Source organism: Dendrobates tinctorius, unplaced genomic scaffold, assembly GCF_039654945.1.
Source record: "Dendrobates tinctorius isolate UK_male_01 unplaced genomic scaffold, ASM3965494v1 ptg000095l, whole genome shotgun sequence".
NCBI classification, from domain to species: Eukaryota; Metazoa; Chordata; class Amphibia; order Anura; family Dendrobatidae; genus Dendrobates; species Dendrobates tinctorius.
The window spans coordinates 5596248-5616850 of record NW_027361763.1 but is presented as its reverse complement, the minus strand read 5'-3'; the positions used below and the strand labels follow the sequence as shown (position 1 = coordinate 5616850).

The following is a 20603-nucleotide window of genomic DNA, read 5'->3' as shown; positions in this document are numbered from 1 at the left end:
AAATTATTATAAAAAAAAGTTAATCAGCTTTGTATTATAGGATGAAATTATAGGTAATATAAATTGCCTCTCCAAAGAGGAAGAGGGCTAGGACCGTCATGCTACTTTTTGGAGGTAGCCGTCCTACAAGTCAATACTGACTCTTTGCCGAGCTTTGCACATGAGATAGGATAAAAGCTGATCCAGAATTTCAGTTTATAGACATGTGTTTCGAGATGTTGCCCCACCTCAGTGTAAAGCATGAGATATGATTTAGTTGTATGTGAAGCTTCTGACTGTGGTCTAAGGGGTCCCATCTAGAGTTGAGCGACTTTGGTCGGATCGGGTTTCATGAAATAAAATTTGTTTCAGATGAAACTGGTCCGACTAGGGCAAAAAAAGTCGGAGTTTCGTCCGAAACCCGACCCCAATGCAAGTCAATGGGAAATAAAAGTCGGCATTGAGTGTATGAATTTCATCCGCTCAATGCCGACTTTTATTTCCCATTGACTTGCCTTGGGGTCGGGTTTCGGACGAAACTCCGGCTTTTTTTGCCCTAGTCGGACGAGTTTCATCTGAAACAAATTTTGTTTCATGAAACCCGATCCGACCAAAGTCGCTCAACTCTAGTCCCATCTCTTCTTGACATACCTGACATGCCAGTGTAAGGAGACGTAAAGGCTATGCAATGCTCCTATGAGAAATGTAATATTCAAAGTGCATCTGGCAGAGGCTGCCTTGTCAGGTAAGCTAATCTCCAAAAAGGAGAGATGTTACCCCTTAGGACTTAAAAAGCTTTTTAATTTTTTTTTAAACCAGCTTTTTAATGATTTTCTTACATAAAATATACAAATTGTAGAATAGAAAGGATAAGTATTAGAATACAAAAATATATCAAACGTCGTAATAGTTATCAAAGAATCTCAATAAATTCACATAATCCTTCCAATTTGCCTCTTTCACGTCCTCCTCCTTATATATTCTTCCTTCCTGTTTTCTGCTATTTTATTTTTAATAAACTTGCATAAATTAATAGCACAGGTGAATATAAAAAAAGTCATATCGGAGAAATCTGCTTCTTTCCTCAATTACCAGCTACAGGGGCATCTCACAAAATTAGAATATCATCAACGAGTTAATTTATTTTGGTTCTTCAATATAAAAAGTGAAATTGATTACAAATAGGGTGAGCTATTTCACGTGTTTATTTCTGTTAATGTTGATGATTATGGCTTACAGCCAATGAAAACCCAAAAGTCATAATCTCAGTAAACAAGAATAATTAACAAAAAACACCTGCAAAAGCTTCCTAAGTGTTTAAAAAGGTCCCTTAGGCTGTTTCACGCGCTCCACAATCATGGGGAGGACTGCTTACTTGACAGATGTCCAGAAGGCAGTAATTCAATAAAAATCTGGAAGGAAAGCAAAAGGGTCCAATATGGGTAGTAAGAGATACCTCTAATCAGATTTTACTCACCAAGCACAGGCTCATAGAAATATTAGCTGCTGCAGATCCACCGGTCTCCTCGTGACCAACCAGAGTGAAAAAAATGGGATAAAAAGGTGCATTAACACCGCGCTGCTTGAAAGATAGAAGTCTAAATGGATATTCATATGAAAAAGTGGCTTTATTCAACATGTTTCGGAGTACTATAACTCCTTCATCAGAAAACCACTATGGGTATAGGTATATACTTTTGTGGTTTCCTGATGAAGGAGTCATAGTACTTCAAAACGCGTTGAATAAAGCCAATTTTTCGTCTGAAAATCTATTTGGCCTTCTATCTTTTAAGCAGTATGGAGTTAATCCACCTTTTTGTCCCATTTTTTTCCAGCAGTCATTGACACTCCACAAGGAGGGTAAGCCACAAAAGGTCATTGCTAAAGAAGCTGGCTGTTCACAGAGACCTGTATCCAAGAATATTAATGGAAAGTTGAGTGGAAGGAAAAGTGTGCTAGAAAAAGGTGCACAAGCAATCGGGATAACCACAGCCTTGAAAGGATTGTTAAGAAAAGGCCATACAAAAATTTGGGGGAGATTCCCAAAGAGTGGACTGCTGCTAAAGTCATTGCTTCAAGAGCCGCCCACCACACACAGTCGTATCATGGATATGGGCTACAAGTGTCTCATTCCTTGTGTGAAGCCACTCATGACCAATAGACAATGCAAGAAGCGTCTTTCCTGGGCCAAGGAGTAAAAGAAATGGACTGTTGCTCAGTGGTTCAAGGTGTTGCATTCAGAGGAAAGTAAATTTTGCTTTTCATTTGGAAATCAAGGTCTCAGAGTCTGGAGGAAGAGTGGAGAGGCCACAATCCAAGCTGCTGGAGGTCTAGTGTGAAGTTTCCACAATCAGTGATAATTTGGGGAGACATGTCATCTGCTGGTGTAGGTCCACTGTGTTTTATTATGACCAAAGTCAGCGCAGCCGTCTACCAGGAAATTTTAGAGCACTTCATGATTCCCTCTGGCAACAAGCTTTTTGGAAACGGAAATGTCATTCTCCAGCAGGTCATGGCCCCTGTCAACACTGCCAAAAGTACCAATACCTGGTTTACAAACAACAATATCACTATGCTTTATTGGCAGCAAACTCGCCTGACCTTAACCCCATAGAGAATCTATGGGGTATTGTCAAGAGGAAGATGAGCGACACCAGACCCAACAATGCAGATGAGCTGAAGGCTGCTATCAAAGCAACCTGGGCTTCCATAACCCCTCAGCAGTGCCACAGGCTGATCGCCACCATGCCACGCCGCATCGATACAGTAATTGATGCAAAAGGAGCCCCGACCAAGTACTGAGTGCATTTACTGAACATACATTTCAGTAGGCCAACATTTTGGATTTTAAAATAATTTTTCAAGCTGGTGTTATAAAGTATTCTAATTTACTGAGATAATGACTTTTGGGTTTTCATTGGCTGTAAGCCATAATCATCAATATTAACAGAAATAAACACTTGAAATAGATCACTCTGTAATGACTCTATATAATATGAGGGTCACTTTTTGTATTGAAGAACCAAAATAAATTACATTTTTGATGATATTCTAATTTTGTGAGAAACACGTGTAGATTAGCAAATTCCCTAAAGAGGGGTCCGTTCATTAAATGTATATATTAGCAAGGAGTAGATTTAGATGTAGAAAAATTAAAGCTAAACTTTTAATGATCAAAAGTCTAAAATATGAAGGCTTGTCCTACATCAAGACTCACCAAGGGAGCGAAAAAAAATATGGAAGGAATTATGGGTTCAAGATAAACATGAGAGCCCTAAATGTATTAGATTATGGGGACATTACTTACTGCACAGGACTGTGTCAGTCCAAAAGACAATCTTGTAAATTCAGGCACCCCTTTTTTTGTCCCCATTATCTAATATATAGGGCTCTCATATTTATATTAAACTTATAATTCCTTCCATGTTTTTTGCTTCTTGCTCCCCTGTTGAGTCTTCCGTTACTGGTGGATGAAACGTGTAGGGAGGGAAAATTGGTGATACTGTTAGTGGGATAGGACCTACTTGGGTACTGTTCTTGTAAGGGCGGGAGACATTACAAGAGGCATTTGTCTGGTCATCATTTCTGATTTTTGAGTGGCCCACTCTGACTAAAACAAGGGTGAGGTTGAACCATTTTAAACATTCACATTTGTACTCTGTGCACTTTTTATGCATCTGTTTTTTTCTTGTGTTATTGCATTTTTTTTATTTTATACTATTGATCATTAAAAGTTAATTTTTACTTTTCCTACATATATCTACTCCTTGCTAATATATTCAAGGCAGTATATATATATATATATATATATATATATATATATATTCTTATTTAAGTCCTTCTTGGACCTGAGAAGAGTTAAGTAGTTTAATGGCCATTTGCTCAGTAGGCTGCCATTTTGTTTGACTAAATTGAAACTACCGTAATTGCAGAAAATTTAGTTATGGCCATTTTTTTTTAATGAAAGTTAAGTTGTTTCACCTTGAATCAATTTACCAATCTATAGCTGTATGTAAATCATAGCTTTGGCTCCAAAGCTAAACTCAAATAGTGTTGCCTTTTGTTGGCATTCGCCATTAGTGCCACATTATTCATTAATAAATAAGGCCAAGTTAATGATCCTTTGGCAGTCTCTGGGGCCAGACCAACCTTGTGAGGCTTAGGCTACGGCCACACTATCAGTATTTAGTCAGTATTTCACATCAGTATTTGTAAGCCAAAACCCGGAGTGGGTCAAACACGCAGAATTGGAGCACTTGTTTCTATTATACCTTGTCGTCTGATTGTTCCTCACCTGGTTTTGGCTTACAAATGCTGAGAAAAAATACTGAACAAATACTGATAGTGTGGCCGTAGCCTTAGTCTGAGGTTCATGGACTTGAGGTGGACTGGCTTTGATGAGATCTTCTTGACTACTTCTGTATTAGCACCCAATAACCACATTTCCATTTCCCGGTTCACACATGAAACTTCTTCTATGTAGTTGTAATATACATCAGTCCAGTAAGATAATGCTACTTCCCATGGTTCAATAGAAAGTCTCGCTTTATTAAAATCCTATTTGTTAAAATGTTTTCTATAATGAAGAATAATGTCATCTAAGTGAAATGATTGTGTTTTGATTGCTCGACAATAATCTTCTAATGTGACATTATTATGATGCGCCCTCCTGAAGCAAGTGTGTGCTCTCAGTTGCTTGCTTTTCGTCTTTATTCTTTTTTCCCGGTCTCTTGCATTCTCTATTCCTTCCTCCTTTTTTTTTCTTTTCTATCTCCAATTTTTATCCTTTCACTTTTTCTAGGTAAATATGACATACATATTGAGTGCATTCTTTTACCCTATTGTATGTATTAATATTTAAAAAAGAATTTTGTAAAAGGGGTTTTTAAATAAATTTCACACAAAGTTCAACGTTGATCTAGAAGATCATTCAGGGGAAGAGAGATAAGTGATACAGACTGCTGTCAGATGAATTCAGAAATCTCATTCTGCATTTTGCTATGTACAGAGATACGTAGAGGTTGTAGAAGCCAATTGGGCCAACATTTCAAACGAAACTAAATTACAAAATTTTTAAAATGAAATAATCAATAAAAATACATATATTTAAAAGGCTATATATACAGCAGCACTTTACAGACATTATCATCGCTGTCCTCAATGGGGCTCACAATCCAAATTCCATATCAGTATGTCTTTGGAGTGTTGGAGGATATCACAGAACTGGGAGGAAACTCACGCAAATACATAGAACATTCAAACTCTCTGCAGAAGTTGCCCTTGGTGAGATTAGAACCCATGATCCCAGCACTGGAAGGCTACAGTATTAATCACAGAGCCACCATGCTGTCTACAGAATCACTAAATCATGATACAATGGGATGACTGTTTGCCAGTCTGTGTCATCATGTCATCATTGACTTTTATTTTTCAAAAAAGTAACCATCTGATTCTCGTGTCCTGTTGCGTTATGTTTAAATAATAAATTTGCCCAGCTTTTCAAGTTCCCAGAATGGAGTAATAATGCTATTAGCACGCAGATGCAAATATTGTGACTGCAGTTATCATCAAGTGTTATATTACGAATAAAAGACCGATAAAATATTGCAATAGATAAGCCAAAGTAAACTTAGAAACAGAACTTGAGTCCTGTGATAAAATAGAGAAATTTTCACTTAAAACTTCTTGTATATAGGAGAGAGATGAGAATGAGTAGTCAACAGAAAAAATACAAGTAAAGGTAGGTACTAGTAAAACCCAATATTTAATTAAATAATATTCTAAATCAGAAGGACTCCGTTAGTCCTGATGATTAATTTTACAAATATGACAGTCACTAAAAAAAAAAAAGCTAAATGGTGGATAAAGTGCCCAAATAAAATCATACAGTGTCCTGTTAGTTGGCACTATGAATAGAACCTCAAGGAATACAATATAAAAAATTGCACTGTTAAACTAATCACTGAACAGTAAAACTATTAGGGCAGTCAGTTCAAAAAGTAGTCTCAACATATGGTGACATAGTCTGTTCCAAAAAAGAAGGTGTACATGGCATGCAAAAAGATTGTTTACTTAGTCAGTAGTGTTGAGCGATACCTTCCGATATCGGGAAATATCGGATCAGATTGGATCGGACCGATACCCCAAAAATATCGGATATCGCCGATTCCAATAACGGAAACCAATGCAAGTCAATGGGACCCAAATATCGGAATGAAAATAAACCCTTACTTTCCTTGTAGTTTAATTCTTCATGAAGGAAAACAACTAATAATAATGTAGAATGTATTGTGGGAGGTGTAGGAGACATTAAAGCCATAGAGGTTTAGCCCAATCAAATGGAATAGCAGGAATTAATTTTTTTTAAGACGTTCAGAGTTACAAAGATATTGACTATGATAAGCTTTTTTATATTTTGTCAGATATTTACATTTCACTACTTCCATGCTCTTCACCTTGTTTTTTACTTCTCCCACACTTTCTCCTTCATCATCCTCAGCAGCAGCATCTTTTTCATCAACTTCTTCTTCACCTTATTCATCTTCTTCTTCACCTTCTTCCTATTATTCTTTTTTTTACATTCTTCATATTCTACTATTATTCTTCTTCATATTTTACTTCTTCATCTTCTTCATATTCTTCTTCTTCATCATATTCTTCCTTGTGACAGGCATTCCTGTAGTTGTTATCTATAAAAGTTTGAAGATTACACCTTCCGTTCTGCCTGTCACAAAAGATATACAACAGGATTTGTCCGCATTCATTTTTGCCTGCAGCAGCAGGTATTTTCCAGGGGCACCATGAGCAGGAACGGACTCACCCCCATACCCTGCTTAGTCTTCTTCTGCTTATTATTTAGATAATATCTTTTGCTCTGATTTTTAGTCTTATGCTTAATGTTCTTCTGCTTTTTGCTCTGCAGCTTCTTGTTCTTCTGCTTCTTAGTCTTCTGTCTCTTGTTCTTCTGTATCTTGGTGGTTGTCTTCTTGTTCTTTGTCCTCTTGGTCATCTTCTTCAGGATCATCTTCTTGGTCTTCTTCGGGGTGGTCTTCAGGGTCGTCGTCTTTAGGGTCTTCGTCAGGGAGATCCAGAGTGATTACCAAAAACCATTTCAAAAAGCTTGAACTTGGAAATGTTGCAGAAGGTACAAGAAGGCTGAGGAACTGCTGAGAATCAGCTGACGGTACTGGAACCTGGATGGGTAGCCAAAGGTACAAGAGCCAATGGAACTACCGAGGACCAGCTGATGGTACTGGAACCCGGTTACTAAGCAGGAGGAACCTGTGCCAGAAAGCACTACCAAGGACCAGCAAACGTTGGTGGAACTCGGATACCGAGAAGGAGGCACCTAAGCCAAAGGCTCTGCCTGGAACCAGCTGACGTTACTGGAACCCAGGGGGACATATTCAAGATTGACTTCCAAAGAACCTGCTAATGGTACTGGAACTCAGATAGGCAGCAGAAGGTACACATGAAAAAAAGTTGCAAGGCCGCGAGCCGGCCGGAGTTACCGAAACCCACAGTCCTACCAGGGGAGCTTGTCCTATTGGCACTACGGAACCAGCCTTCATTGCCAGATCCCGCAGCCCACATAGGAAGCAACTAAACTGCAGGCACCATAGAGTTGGCTAACCCGACCGCAACACGACAGGACAACGTATTGGAGGCAAAGTGACGTTGACACTACCCGGAAATAGCTTGCGTGCTGGAACCAGGCTGGACAGGAGGGAGTACCCATGCCAAAGACACTTCTGAGCAGCAACTGGCAGTGTTGGAGCCCAGGGATTACAGTAGAAACAGAGTGTAGCCAAAAGCCTAATTGGAGCAAGTTTAATATCTGTAGTAGTGTGAATGTGGACAGAGCAGGCGAAATTGCCGGACACACAGCAGGGGATCAGCTGACGTTACTGAACCCCAATAACACAGGAGCAAGTGTTGACTGTGCAGACGGCACTTCTGAGCAGCAACTGGCGGTGTGCAGACGGCACTTCTGAGCAGCAACTGGCAGTGTTGGAGCCCAGGGATTACAGGAGAAACAGGTGGTAGAAACATGAACACAACAGGAGACCTGGATACTGTTGCCAACCAATTATTTAATCTGGAAGAGGACTGGCAAATTCCTGCAAGATCCAGGCCTTGTTCATTTTCAGAAAAATAAGCAGGTCAACGTTATCAGAGGATAGTTGCATGCGACGGTCTTTTAGTACACCACCTGCGACACTAAAGACGCGTTCCGATAATACACTAGCAGCAAGGCAAGCCAGCATCTCCAATGCATACTGGCTAAGCTCTGGCCATGTATCCAGCTTAGAGACCCAAAACTTGAAGGGGGAAGAGCCGTGTGGGAGAACACTGAGAGGGCAAGACATGTGGTCTGTCACCATCTGACAGAAACGTTGCCTCCTGCTGTCTGGAGCCGTCTGTGATGGTGTAGACATTTGTGGCGGGGACACAAAACTTTGCCACATTTGGGCCATACTGTTCTTGCCTTGTGCTGAGGCGCTGCTTCTGCTCCCTCTTTGTGCAGAGCTTCCTCCACTGCCTCGACGCACTGAGCTGCTTTGTAAAGCAGTAGCAGCACTGCTCTCGGGTGGAATGGAGAACATGATGGAATGCACAGAGTGTGTCTTGGTACTCGCGCATTTTAAGCTCCTGGTTCAACGGTGTTATGAGGCTTTGTAAGTTGTCCCGGTAGCAAAGATCTAGGAGGGTGCACACCCAATAATTAGCCGTGTTGAGAATGTGGGCGACGCGGCGGTCGTTTCTCAGGCACTGCAGCATGAAATCAACCATGTGCTGCAGACTGCCAACTGGCCAAGAAACGCTGTCCCCTGCTTGAGGCATCATCTCTGCCTGCTCTGCATCACCCCACCCTCGCTCTATATACTGACTACTAGAGCATTGTGTACCTCCCTCCTCTGGACAGATGTCTTCCTCCTCCATTGACTCCTCCTCATCCTCCTCACAAAGTGTCCCCTGCCTAGGCCTTTGTGAGGAACCATGTTGCGCAAACTGTCCAGAAGCAGATGGCATTTGTGACTCCTCATCCTCCACCTCTTCCACAACCTCGTCTCTTAGTGCTTGCAGTGTTTTTTCAAGCAGGCAGATAAGGGGGATAGTCATGCTGACAAGTGCATCATCTGCACTCGCCATCTGCGTGGAATCTTTGAAGGCACGCACAACGTGGCAGATGTCCTTCATAGAGGCCCACTCAGTGGTGGTGAAGTGTGAACGGCGCGCAGTGCGACTTGTTTGCGCCTGATGCAACTGGTACTCCATTACTGCTGCCTGCTGCTCACACAACCTCTCCAACATATGTAATGTTGAATTCCATCTGGTGGGTAGGTCACATATGATGCGATGTTCCAGAAGGCGGAATCGGCACTGCAGAGCTGCAATGCGCGATCTTGCCATGCTGGAACGCCGCAAGTGAGCGCACTCTATGCAGCCCTTTTGCATCAGTGCATCAAGATCCGGATAGTCCCTCAAAAAACTCTGCACGATCAAGTTGAGCACATGTGCCAGACATGGGATGTGAGTGAGGTTGCATAGGCCCAGAGCTGCCACCACATTTCGGCCATTGTCACACACTACCATGCCTGGCTGGAGATTCGCTGGCACAAACCACACGTTACTCTCCTGCTTGATGGCATTCCAGAGCTCCTGCGCTGTGTGGCTTCGATTCCCCAAAGAAATTAAATTCAATATGGCCTGTTGACGTTTGGCCATGGCTGTGCTCATATCGGTCGTAACAGGTAAGCGTTCACAGGTCTATGTGGAGGTAGACTGTGACGGCTCCTGCAGCGCTGATTCAGAGGAACTGGAGTAGGAGGAGGAGTCAATGTGTACAGACTGGATTCCTGCAATCCTTGGAGTTGGCAGAACACGTACAGCGGCACTCTCAAGATCTGTACCCGGCTCCACAACATTTACCCAATGGGCAGTGAGGGAAAGATATCGTCCCTGTCCATGGTTACTGGTCCACGCATCGGTGGTCAGGTGGACCTTGCTACTGACGGCGTTTAGTAGCGCATGTTTAATTTTTCCCTCCACATGCTTTTGCAGGGCAGGGACGGCTTGCCTGCTGAAATAAAAGCGGCTGGGCACGTTGTATTGTGGGACTGCCAATGCCATGAAGTTCCGGAAGGTGTTAGTCTCCACCAGCCTGAATGAGAGCATTTCAAGGGACAGTAGCTTTGCAATGCCAGCATTCAGAGCCTGTGTTCGGAGGTGGTTTGACAAGTATGGGCGCCTTTTCTCCCATGCCTGTGCTTCCGATGACTGTAGACTGGCCTGGGAGTGTGAGGATGACAGGGAACATGGTGCTGTGGGTGGAATGACACTGTGTCTCTATACAACAGTGCCAGAGTTTTCTTCCATGGCGGTCCTGTGAGGATGCCGAACCAGCTGTGTGTGAGCTGGTGGAAGAGGCTACAACATGAGCTTAAGAGGTGGCGCTGTAGGTTGGCCTAGGTCTTCAGTGTGTCTTTGTAGCTCCACCACGTGCTTGGTCCGTACATGTTTCCACATATGTATTTGTGGTATTGAGGTTGCTGACACTTTTCCCTCTTTTCATTTTCTGATTACACATCTTGCATTTAACAAAGCAAATGTTATCGGCAACTGTGTCAAAAAATGACCAGGCACTGCAAGTCTTTGCAGCGCCCGTTTTGGGTTTTGGAAAAGGCATGCTCCTAATTGGTGCCGAAGTGGAGGCTACAGGCAACCGAGTCTGCCCCTACCCTCTCCCTCCTTTTTTGGCTGTTCAGGGAATCTCTTCCTCAGAGCTGCTCCCACCACCTTCCTGTTCCTTACGCCATGATGGGTCAAGGACCTCATCATCTGCACTACCCCCTTCAAACGACTGCTTCTCCTGGGTAGTCTCGACAGCATAGTACGCACCAGAAAGTGGCACCTGAGTCTCATCATCAGATGCGTACTGAGGTGTGCTGACAATAGGCACTGGCCCACCCGCCTCTTCAGATTCAGAGAGACAAAGCTGTTGCGCATCACTGCATACTACCTCTTCTTCAAATTCTCGAATGCTGCTTGGCTGACCACCTCTTTCCAAGCCAACAGATTCAGAGAACATAGAATCATAGAATCATAGAATCGTAGAGTTGGAAGGGACCTCCTGGGCCATCTGGTCCAACCCCCTGCTCAAAGCAGGATTCGCTAAATCATCCCAGTCAGATGTCTGTCCAGCCTCTGTTTGAAGACTTCCATTGAAGGAGAACTCACCACTTCTCGTGGCAGCCTGCTCCACTCATTGATCACTCTAACTGTCAAATAGTTTTTTCTAATATCTAATCTGTGTCTCCTCCCATTCAGCTTCATCAGAAGTAGAGATGGCTCCTGTCCAGGGCTCTCTGACTGCCTGGGCAATTTGGCAGGTGGTGAAGAGACAGATGGTTACTCTAAAGTGCTCTGGACCTGAGAGGATCTGGAACTAATTGAAGTCTATGCGTTAGCTGCCATCCATCCGACAATGGCTTCAATTTGTTCGTCCCGCAGCAGTGGGGTATGGCTAGCTCCTGAAAAGCCTCGCATAAAGGACTATTCCCTGGTAAAACTGGGGGATGCTGAGTCACTGGTGCCCGCAGCAGGCACAGAATCCCCACATCCTCTCCCTGCCGAAACTCCACGCCCACTACCACGTGCCTTACTCCCTGCCTTCTTCATCTTGGTAAACTGTGTGCTTATTCCTGAACAGCTGCTAACAGGTATTAGAAACACTAATTTTATAAAGTGTGGACTAGACTTTAATATGAGCTAATGTAACCTACACAACTGTAAAGTGGAGTGTTTGGTGAACTTTATTAACTTTTTTTTTTCACAAAAAGACACTGGATGTGCCCAAAGATGTAAAACCAATAGTATCACAAACTTTTTGTAGCTATTACAATGCAGGAAGGTAACCTACAATGCAATAGATGAGGCTCCAAAAAATAGGCTAATACTAATCTGGCTGGGGCTACAGGGCACAAGCCAGCAGAAAGGCTCCTCTATCTACTCCTGTATAGTGTTTGCAAATATTCTAGCTGGATACGGATGGAACCACACTAATAGGAGAAATCTGGAAAAATGAGCAGCACTAATGCAAAAAAGGACAATGTATGAGGCAGTGACGCACACTGAGCGGCCTACAAACGGAGGTGGTGCAGAACACACTACAGCGTGAGCTGCACTCACACACAGAGACCTCGCAGACAGCCGTGAACAGCGCTGCAAGGCAAAAGAAAGCTTCACACACAACGGTTGCTAAAGTAGCCTGGGTAAAGCACAATAAAGCAAATTGCTAGCTCAAACTGTCCCTCAGAGTCAGAACAGCAGCATCCTGTCCCTAAGTAAATTCACAGCAGAGTGAACCCAAAATGGCGGCGGCTTTTATAGTGCATCATGACATCATTTCAGCAGCCAATCACAGCCATGCCATTAGTTAACATGCCTAACATGCATAACAGGATATGTCCACACTTCTTGGGATTCCTCATTGGCTGAATAAAATCAAACTGGCTCATTGCATTATGGGAACTTCCGATTCCGGTATTCGATATTCTAAAAGTATCGGAACTCAGTATCGGAGCTCCGATACCGCGAATATCGGCCGATACCAGATATTGCAGTATCGGAATGCTCAACACTTTTCGTCAGAGAAGAAGACAGACGTCTTCAATACATGTAGGATAGCCTTCTGGTCCCTACCAAGCTCCGTAGCTACTGAAGCCTAGTGGTGTCTTGTGCTCTGACATCACACAGGTCCTGTGCTGACGACACAAGCGTGTATGCTCAGTGTGTTCGGCGTACCGCTGAAGATACTTTATTGAGTTCAATCAGGATTTCCTGAAAAGCCTCTGTCACTGGCCGGGACAGCGTTGCCTTACTTTAGTTCACACTTACCGTGGCCTGAACATCTCACTGAAGAACCCTACAGGTGCTGCAGCACCGGGAAGATTTATCCATCGTATAGAAGATACAGACTTCCTATTAGTCTATAAGGTACTGCCTCTAAGTGAACAATCTTTTTCCATGCCATGTGCACCTTCTTTTTTGGAACAGATTATGGTAGCATTTGTCAAGACTAGTTATTGAAGTGACCGCCCTAATAGTTTTACTGTTCAGTGATTAGTTTAACTGTGCAATTTTTTATATTATATTCCTTGAGGTTCTATTTATAGTGCCAACTAACAGGACACTGTATGACTTTATTTTGGCACTTTATTCACCATGTCATGATCTGACAGTTTTAAATTGCACTGGGTGAACTTTTTTTACTTTGGAAAGTTCCAAGGTGTCTTGACTGTCCCCGGTGGTGGGTAGGTGTATTGCACTTTAGGTTTTTGTGCACTTAATTAGGGATCAGGTGTGACACCCTATAAAGGTGTTCTAGGGGTGTGCAATCACTGCCTGTGATATTGTGAGTTTGTGTTCACTTTGAGTTGGAGAGCCTGGAGGAAGGATGGAGCTGGTGAGGAGTCCTGCGCAGCTTAGCCAGGGGGGACGTGTTTCAGCTATGGTGTCTGGACGAAGGGCTGGCATGGCGTGGTGGGGTCGCAGTGATGGTGTCAGCGGGAAGTGTCTGCATGGGCTGGTGGAGTGGCGACTATGGAGAGTGGCACTCACCATGTGGGACTTGGCCACTGAGCTGGACTCAAGCATGCTCGACTTCGTGTCAGAAGCTGAACACTTCCTTGGGACTCTGGTGCTGAGCTGCTGCAACTGGTGGTGGACTCTGCTCCAAGGCTGCACTAAGGTGAAGGATCCTGTTATGGTGATGGATCCAGGTGGAGGAGAAGATGCACTCAGGTGGAGGGCTCTGTTGCTGGGAGCGCACGCAACAGAGCAAAGCTAAGTGGTGTTTCCCCTGTATTGTCTCTTTCCTCATGTCTGTTATTAGTGCAGTGGTGGGATTAGTCTCCGCACCGACCCATTCCCTAGTGAGGGTTTAGGGTCAGGGTGAGCAAGGGCGTTAAGGTACGCGTGTGGCGACAGGTTCGGAGCCTGTATAGGGAATGTCAGGATGCAGGGACACTGGCTCAGGGGAGCTTAGGAGGTCTCCATGTCCCCCATTCCCTATCGCAGGGCCCACCCTTGTTAAAGTTTCCCAGGTTCCCCCTTTATTATTTAAATTCGCCGTACTGGAGGCGGGGTTTCCAGATTTTATGTATATAACGTGTAATACCCAAATTCACCAGGTGGAGGCGGCGTATCCACCTGCACGTTTTATTATTTAAATGCGCCCCACTGGAGGCGGTGTATCCAGGGTCACGTGTGTCATATGGGTTCGCCTTGCGGAAACATCTGCGTCCTGACACACGTGATCATGACACACTATTTAGTTTTTTACTAGTGACTGTCGTATTTACATAATTAATAATCAGGACTAACGAGTCCTTCTGATTTAGAATATTATTTCACTAAATATTGGGTTTTACTAGTACCTGCCTTCAGTTCTATTTTTTCTGTTGACTACTCATTCTCATCTTCTATATACAAGAAGTTTTATGCTCAAATTTCTCTATTTTATCACACTATTTATTATTGACAAGTGTGGTGACGCTTGTCTTTTATTTGCTGCTAAAAACTTGTGCACTTTAGCGCCACTGTATCATATATTCACAGATCTTGAGTCCTATAAGCAGTTCTGCAAAGTTAAGGACTCCTAATTTAATTTCTCACAAAAAAAAAATCTGTACATAATCACAACATTTTATTAAAACCATTGAAAAAGTTGCAACTCACATCACTTGTCAATCTGTGGCCAAACAGAGAGAAATGTGGTATAAACATCTCCCAATGGAGTATTGCAAAATTATATGTATTTCCCAACTCTGGAGACATAGGTTCACTCATCTCGAGATACGTAGAGTCTAGTAGTGAGGTAAGGAAGGCCGAAAATATATTTTTAGTTGCCATAATATCATCACATGTAATGATTATACTTATAATAACAGAAATATTTTCTAAACCTTTTGTTATTGCATGTTATAGGCAATCATGGCCCAACTCCCACAAGAAGAGAAAGCCAAAATTGCAGAACAGGTAGAGATTTTCCATCAAGAGAAAAGCAAACTGGATGCTGAAGTTGCCAAATGGGATGACAGTGGTAATGACATAATTGTGTTGGCCAAACAGATGTGCATGATCATGATGGAAATGACAGATTTCACCAGGTAAGAATAAATAAGTTGTCCATGATACAAGTAGTTCAAAAGAAAGTGCAAAAATGTGTTTGGTGTAGATGTTGTTTGGACTAGTATTCTCACAGTTAAGATACAAATGGAAAAACAAATTGGCAAAATCTAGTAGTAATCATTGGAGGTGATATAAAGAGAGGAAGAGCCAGAAGACAGATCATTTCTTATCTTAAAGGGGTTTTCTGGGACATTTACATTGATGACCTATCCTTAGGATGCGTCATTAATACTGCATCTGATGGATGGGAGTGTGACATCAATGTGTCACGACTCTATTGTCGGGTATCCCGAGACCAGGGGCTCCTTCCCTGTCCTTAATACTAGGGGGTGCCCTAGCTCACCCTGTTTCCCAGGTTACTTCTGATGCTGAAGATGCCAGGGCCACGTACCTTGCCTTAGTCCCTGCATTCACCCTCAATCTGTACCCTTCCTCCGCCCAGAGAAGAGTGGAGTAGTAGTGTACCTTAATACACCAACCAGAATAACAGGGTAATATGAAAAGAAGGAATTAAAAAATACCAAATATACAAATACACACACATAAACAACAGATGGAGTGGAGATTGGGGTAAAACAAAAGTAGGAGAAGAAAGTGAATTATCTCACACTCAAAACCTAGCAACAGTCACAGATAAATTCACCAAATGCCTGCAACAAACTCCAGCCCTGCAGCAAAAACTATCTCTAACAATGAGTGATAGCCAGGACTCAGTTTATATAGGAGCTGCGAGTGGCTCACAGTGCACAGCTGAGACCCTTAGCTCCAGGAGCTCTCAACAGAGCAGATTAACTCCTGCACTGACTAAAGAAATTTACAGCATTTAATAGGAAGGTGAAGTGCTTCTAATCCATGCACAAGTAGGACAAATAAGACACTGTGTCTTCTGGCTCCTCTCTGTCGTTTTAAACCCGTGACACAAAGGTATAAAGATAGAAATCGGGTACTGAACCTTTTCACCCTCTTCGAGAAGATGTGTAAGACCCAGCCATGGCCAATATACTATTGATAGAGCTGTCCTGTGCAGCTAATCAACTGAGCACTTACGGGAGCAGCTGATCAAATAAGGTGCCAGATATTGCAACCCCACCAATCAGATATCAATAACCTATTTTATGTATAGCCATCAATTTAAAGGTCCCTAACAACCTCTTTAAGTTGATGATATATTGGAGTAGTGCTTCTTGTCGGTTTGATTTAATTATATGGTGCATGGAATTGCAGTAGGATAACTGGGATAATGTGAGGGCATGTACTAGTAATTCTGTTCTGCCCATTGGGTAAATGTTGTGAAGCCGGGTACAGATCTTGAGAGTGGCGCTGTACGTGTTCTGCCAACTCCAAGGATTGTAGGAATCCAGTCTGTACACATTGGCTCCTCCTCATACTCCAGTTCCTCTGAATCAGCACTGCAGGAGCCGTCACAGTCGACCTCCACATGGACCCGTGAACGCTTACCTGTTACGACCGATTTGAGCACAGCCGTGGCCAAACGTCAACAAGCCATACTGAAATTAATTTTTTTGGGGAATCGAAGCCACACAGTGCAGTAGCTCTGGAATGCCATCAAGCAGGAGAGCGATGTGTGGTTTGTGCCAGCGAATCTCCAGCCAGGTATGGTAGTGTGTGACAATGGCCAAAATCTGGTGGCAGCTCTATTCAGGCAAATATACGAAAAGATCCATATTCAGTCCACCACACAAAGGATAAGATAGTCCAGAATAAGAATGCAGTCCAGTATCAGGATAAAATGTCCAGGGAAACGAGATTCCAAAACTCTAGCACCAGAGGATAAAATGAGTCCTTCTCTCTGCAATTCAGTCTTTACAAGATCCTGTCCACACTGGAACTGACTTGCCCAGCTCCTGTTCTCCCCCGACCCCCTTCCTTGTCCAGGGAAAGTCAAACAAGTTGGGGGCGGTTTCCAGGCCTCCCAGGGGAGAACAAAGGGCCTTAGGGATTAATGCACTACAGGGGGGTCATCAAGAGACCGATACAGTGAGGCTGTAGACTTACAATGTAATAAGAAAAACACTATGAAAATAACTGGAATTGTTAAAAATAGGAATATACAAAAAAAGATATCCACATAACATATCACACCATCACAACCTCTCTCCCCCATAATAAGTGAGCACGCCATGAGGTCTACACAGACCTCTGGCCTGCTCACTTTAGTCCACATTGCTCAGTTATTTATAGTTCCTTCGACAGTGGCAGGCGTATGTCGGCCTGGGGAGCCTATGGTTCTTCTTGTCGAGACAGTCCATCGGTGTTCTGGTGCTGGCTTCCCCGCTTGTATTGGATGGAGAAGCTGTAGGGTTGTAAGGACAAGCTCCACCGCAGCAATCTTCCATTGTCCCCTGATATGCGATTCAGCCATGTGAGGGGGTTGTGGTCTGTAACGATTGTAAAGTCTCTGCCATACAAGTATTGCTGCAATTCTTTTAGCGCCCATACGATGGCAAGGCTCTCCTTTTCAATAGTGGCATAGGCAACTTCCCGATCTAGTAGTTTTCGACTGGCAAAAGCAACAGGATGTTCTTTTCCGGCGGCGTTCACTTAGCTAAGTACTGCCCCAATCCCAAAGGTGGATGCATCTGTCTGCACGAGGAACCTGCGTTTATAATCCGGGGCAGCCAAGACAGGAGCAGTGACGAGGGCAGTCTTTAACGCTGAAAAGGCATCCTCGCATGCCGTCGTCCACGTCACATTCCTAGGCATATTCTTGTGGGTCAGGTCGGTTAGGGGCTTGGCCAAGATGCGACTCTGATGCGGTTCGTGGTGGTTGCTCCCCGGTGGGGTCCGGATGACGTAGTGCTTGAAGGGCCTGTAGTCGGGTGACTGCTCCCACAAATTGGCACTGTAACTCCCCAATGTCGTTCCCAAGGAGGATATCTGCAGGAAGCCCTCCCATAACTCCAATCCAACACAGTTTTTCTCCACAACCATAATCCAAACGCACAGAAGCTTGCTGTATATATTTGCGGGCACCCCCCGCCAGGACAATGGGAATTCCCGGAGCCTGGTAAATTGCCTCGGGTCGAACCACATGGGGGTCAGCGATAGTCAAGAATGCTCCCATATCTCTAAATCCTGACACTTTGTATCCATCAATAAAGACATCCTGCAGGTGGCATTGCCGTTGCTCTGAGTAGCTAAAGGACAGAGGCCGGAGTCCGTACACTCCAGGAGGGGTATCTATGGTGCCGTGGTCGGTGGTCCACTCTGGTGGGGGTGGTGGTAGCTCTTCCTCAGGTGTGGTGGAGTGTACAAGATGCACTGGATGAGGTGGGGCTGCGTGGGGCTCCGTCCGAATCCTGGAGGGACAGCCAGACTGCAAATGTCCAGGTTGCCCACACCCATAACACCTCCTCTCTGTGATACCCCCAGGTCGTGGTCGGAACAGTTGGGGCCTAGGATTGTGAGGCGTGATTGTCATCGGCTTGCGACTAGGTGGAAGGGCAGATATAATTGGAGGGGGACAGGGCGCGGGAGCAGGCCGTGGTTCATTGTCCAGAAGCCTCCTCCATTGCGGCCGGATAGTAAGGGCTTCATCGGCCAGGGCTGCAGCTCTATCCACGGTACACGGCGTGCGCTCCCAGACCCATTCCCGTACCTCTGCAGGGCACTTGGCAAGAAATTGTTCTATAAGGAACGCCTGTATAACAGCTTCCACAGTAAAGGCGTTTTCTGCTTCCAGCCATCTCCGACATGCCTCGGACATCTTATGTGCATACATCCTAAACGATCCCCCCGTGGTGCATGGGAGGTCTCGGAACTTGGCCCTATATGCTGGGGTGGTAGCATGGTAATCCAGGATAGTCTGCTTTACAATGTTATAATCCCGATTCCGCAGTGCATCAATGGTTTGGTAAGCCTCCGCCATGCTTCTGTTCAGGAGCCCCACTAACAAACGCATCCAGCTAGAGTGGGGCACCTTCATCACAGCACACTGCTGCTCAAAGTCCTTGAAGAACCCCTCCACATCTCTGGAAGCCTCATCAAATGGCTTAAACTCTGTCTGGGTGATCCGTACAGGCTCCCGGATTGTTGGGGTTACACTCCACATTGCGTTACTCACTTTTTCAAGCTCCATTGCTTCCTGTCCCCGCTGTGCCCGGCGGGCAGCCTCCTCCTTGTATTCCTGAGAGACGTCGGGGCCCAGAACCACCATCTCTTCTTCGTACCACACCAACCACTGGCTTTTCTGGAAGGGGATCCCTGTCTCCAGTGCTCGTCCTTCAGACATCTGGGAGGAAGTGGCCGGGCTAGCGTCCACCAGTAGATCAATTAAGGCCTTTTTAGTCAGTCCCTGGTAGTTCATGCCCAGGTCTCTGGCTCTCTCCTGTAAACTGCATACAGTCCAATTTCTGTACTCACTCTGTGGGTGGTTCTCCATTGGGTTACGCTCTGTTGATCCCACTGCTGCCACCAGTTGTCACAGGGTCCTTCTCTGGTATCACACAATCAACAGAGCAAGCGAAGAGTGAACAATTCCAAGACCTTTATTCAGGCAAAAATATGAAAAGGTCCATATTCAGTACACCACACAAAGGATAGGATAGTCCAGAATAAGAATGCAGTCCAGTATCAGGATAAAATGTCCAGGGAAGCGAGGTTCCAAAACTCCAGCACCAGAGGATAAAATGGGTCCTTCTCTCTGAAATGCAGTCTTTACACGATCCTGTCCACACTGGAACTGACTTGCCCAGCTCCTGTTCTCCCCCGACCCCCTTCCTTGTCCAGGGAAAGTCAAACAAATTGGGGGTGGTTTCCAGGCCTCCCAGAGGAGAACAAAGGGCCTTAGGGATTAATGCACTACAGGGGGGTCATCAAGAGACCGATACAGTGAGGCTGTAGACTTACAATGTAATAAGAAAAACACTATGAAAATAACAGGAATTGTTAAAAATAGGAATATATAAAAAATGATATCCACATAACATATCACACCATCACACTCCCATTTTAGCCGTTACTCGAAACGAGCATCTGAGCATTAGGAATTGCTCTGTTCGAGTAACAAGCATCTGAGCCTTTTAGTGCTCGCTCATCCCTATTAGCTAACTTTCTTGTCTCTTATGAAGAAAGATTACTGATTCAGACAAGTAATAATAATAAGAGTGTGTTTGTAAATCAATCATAAGCCCTACAAGACAAAAATACCATGCTATGATAGAAAATTAAAATATATTACAGTATTTATTAAATTGCTTAAAATACACATTTTTTAATGTGTTAAAATATTTATACAAATTTCAGGGAAATGGTAAGCATGTTAAGCAGTTATTATGAGATTGGGATATAATGGTAGTAATAATAATTATATAATTAATATAAAGATTAATAAAAAGAGAATTTAATAAACCATACAGATAAGCTTTACATAGACATAATTAGACAAGAGAAAAACTTCATATAAAGAA

At 43.9% G+C, this 20603-nt stretch overlaps 1 protein-coding gene across 2 annotated transcripts in view; it reads left to right on the top strand.

Annotated features, from left to right (window-relative positions):
• Positions 1-20603, top strand: part of CTNNA2 (catenin alpha 2) — a 918592-nt gene that overhangs the window by 626909 nt on the left and 271080 nt on the right. For both annotated transcript variants that reach the window (XM_073586716.1, XM_073586715.1), the window contains exon 8: positions 14971-15152. In XM_073586716.1, coding sequence (XP_073442817.1) covers positions 14971-15152 — 182 coding nt within the window. The remainder of the gene's footprint in view (positions 1-14970; positions 15153-20603) is intronic.